Below are 2,074 nucleotides of genomic sequence, written 5' to 3' on the forward strand. Positions count from 1 at the left end.
CTGAAGCTCTATAATTTCAAACTATAGTTGAGTTTCATTTTACCACCATCTTGTAAAAATTGGACATTGCTCATTGATATTGAAAATTGGTATTAGAATACAGAAAATATGTAATAAAGTCTCATAGTAATCATAACAATAAATTATACATTCATACAAAAATTAATTTCTTCCATTTGAGTTAATCAGATTCCATAAAACTGACTCAACAGTGTCTTGGTAGAAGTGTTTTCAGAGCTGGCAGAGACGAAATAAAGTTTACCCAGTGCTCCCCTCATTCTCATGTCTCAGGAAAAGAAACTCAAAAGAGTTAAATAATTTTTTAAGACCCACAAATAGCATGAGTGATAGTGTCTAGAGCAGAAGTCAGTTTGCGCGATCCCGGACATTCTGCTCCATTACGCTGGTTCTCCCTTTCCTTGTGTGCTGTCCTTACTGAGTGCTTTCAAATAAAGCATCTTGAAATTTTGGTCGTATATTCCTGCCATTATCACAGCTGAGTTTATAAGGATTAGTCTACTTTCCACCTCGAGCATCTCGTTTTATTTAGTATTTTTAATTTTGATTTAGAGTCTTGAGCCTACTAATTTTTAGTTTAGCTGGGCTTGAATTAAAATAACTAGTAAATAATGCTAAATACAAATGCTATTAAAAATATCTAGATGCATTTAAAACAATTTATAAATGCTTATGAAATAGATATTTGATTACTGTGACTTGGACTTCTTGTTGAATAATATCATCCCATGGTCGTAAACCAAAATGATTTTTATTTTTTAAATTAGTTTGCAAAGCCAAAAAGTGAATACTGGTTATAATGGTGAATATTCTAAAATAATAATAACAAAAAAGGATGACTTTATTTCTTTTTCATGAAATTTTTTACTGGTGTTCACAGAAGATGAGCTGACACCACCAGGTTTTCACTTGTTCCCTCAGCTTTGATAAAAAGACCTCAGTATGAGGCATAAGATGCCTTTAGACAGATATTATAAATTGTAGAGCCCTGTATTGACCAGTTTCTTTCATTGAATTGTAAGTGAAGCATCAAATCCAAGGAGAGTCAGAGGTGAAGCAATATTTAATTTTCAAATACAACTCTGTAAAATAAGTATTATGGAGTGTACCTGGCTATGAAGAATTCTGTTTAGGCCGTGGTATGTGCAGACTTCGAAGATACTCAATTCCTTCTCATAAAAATGATGTCATCTGTTTATGTAACACCGTAACTAGGCAACAACGCAAGCTCAAACATTTTAGTGAGTTTGAGGAGCTCTTTATATGTCAGGTTGTGTTGAGTAAGCACAACACATAGAATGTCACAAAAATAGAAGGCATGTGTTTTATCACATGATCTGAACAGGGTATAAAAGCATCGCTGCACAGACAGATGTTGACATTCATATTCAGGATCTATCCTTGAACAGCAAGCCACTCACCACTCCTGACACCATGAGCTACTACGGGCGCCACTATGGAGGCCTGGGCTATAGCTATGGAGGCTTCAGAGGCCTGGGCAGTGGCTATGGCTGTGGCTGTGGGAGCTTTGGCAGACTGGGCCATGGCTTTGGCTATAGAGGATTTGGCTCCAGCTTTGGAGGCTATGGATTTGGCTCTGGATTCGGAGGCTATGGATATGGCGGCTGCCGTCCATCTTTCCAGGGTGGATATGGATTCTCCAGCTTCTATTGAACTACTACCTCCATAACCTAACATCTGAAATTATATGGGAACTTTCCAACTCTGACCTTAATTATTGGACAAGGAAGATCATGCCGGGACCTTTTAAACAAAAGTACTTAGGATCTCAGAATTTCAGAGGATTCTTTAATTTACATGTATCTCTGTCACAACCCTGGAATCCTCTACTTTTGCTTTTATAACTGATGGGACTAGCTAGTCACCTTACAATAAAATTTCCTAATTAAAAAAAATGCAAAGTGGTTTTTCTTTTGTTTATGAAACTCAATTATGTGTATGCAATGATGATTACACCCTATTCAGTTATCAGTGAGGGAAACTATTTCATTGGCTGAAAATTAAATTTGGTTCTTAACATCACAAACATACCTAT

The 2,074-nt window shown here is 36.2% G+C and overlaps 1 protein-coding gene across 1 annotated transcript in view; it reads left to right on the forward strand.

The window, feature by feature from the left end:
* LOC111819253 (keratin-associated protein 19-8-like) overlaps positions 1-1,692 on the forward strand; it is a 7,085-nt gene extending 5,393 nt beyond the window's left edge. The window contains exon 2 of the mRNA XM_023725621.1: positions 1,628-1,692. Coding sequence (XP_023581389.1) covers positions 1,628-1,692 — 65 coding nt within the window. The remainder of the gene's footprint in view (positions 1-1,627) is intronic.
* The last annotated feature ends 382 nt before the right edge of the window (positions 1,693-2,074 follow it).

The sequence above is a fragment of the Trichechus manatus genome, unplaced genomic scaffold, assembly GCF_000243295.1.
Source record: "Trichechus manatus latirostris isolate Lorelei unplaced genomic scaffold, TriManLat1.0 scaffold00334, whole genome shotgun sequence".
Lineage (NCBI taxonomy): Eukaryota > Metazoa > Chordata > Mammalia > Sirenia > Trichechidae > Trichechus > Trichechus manatus.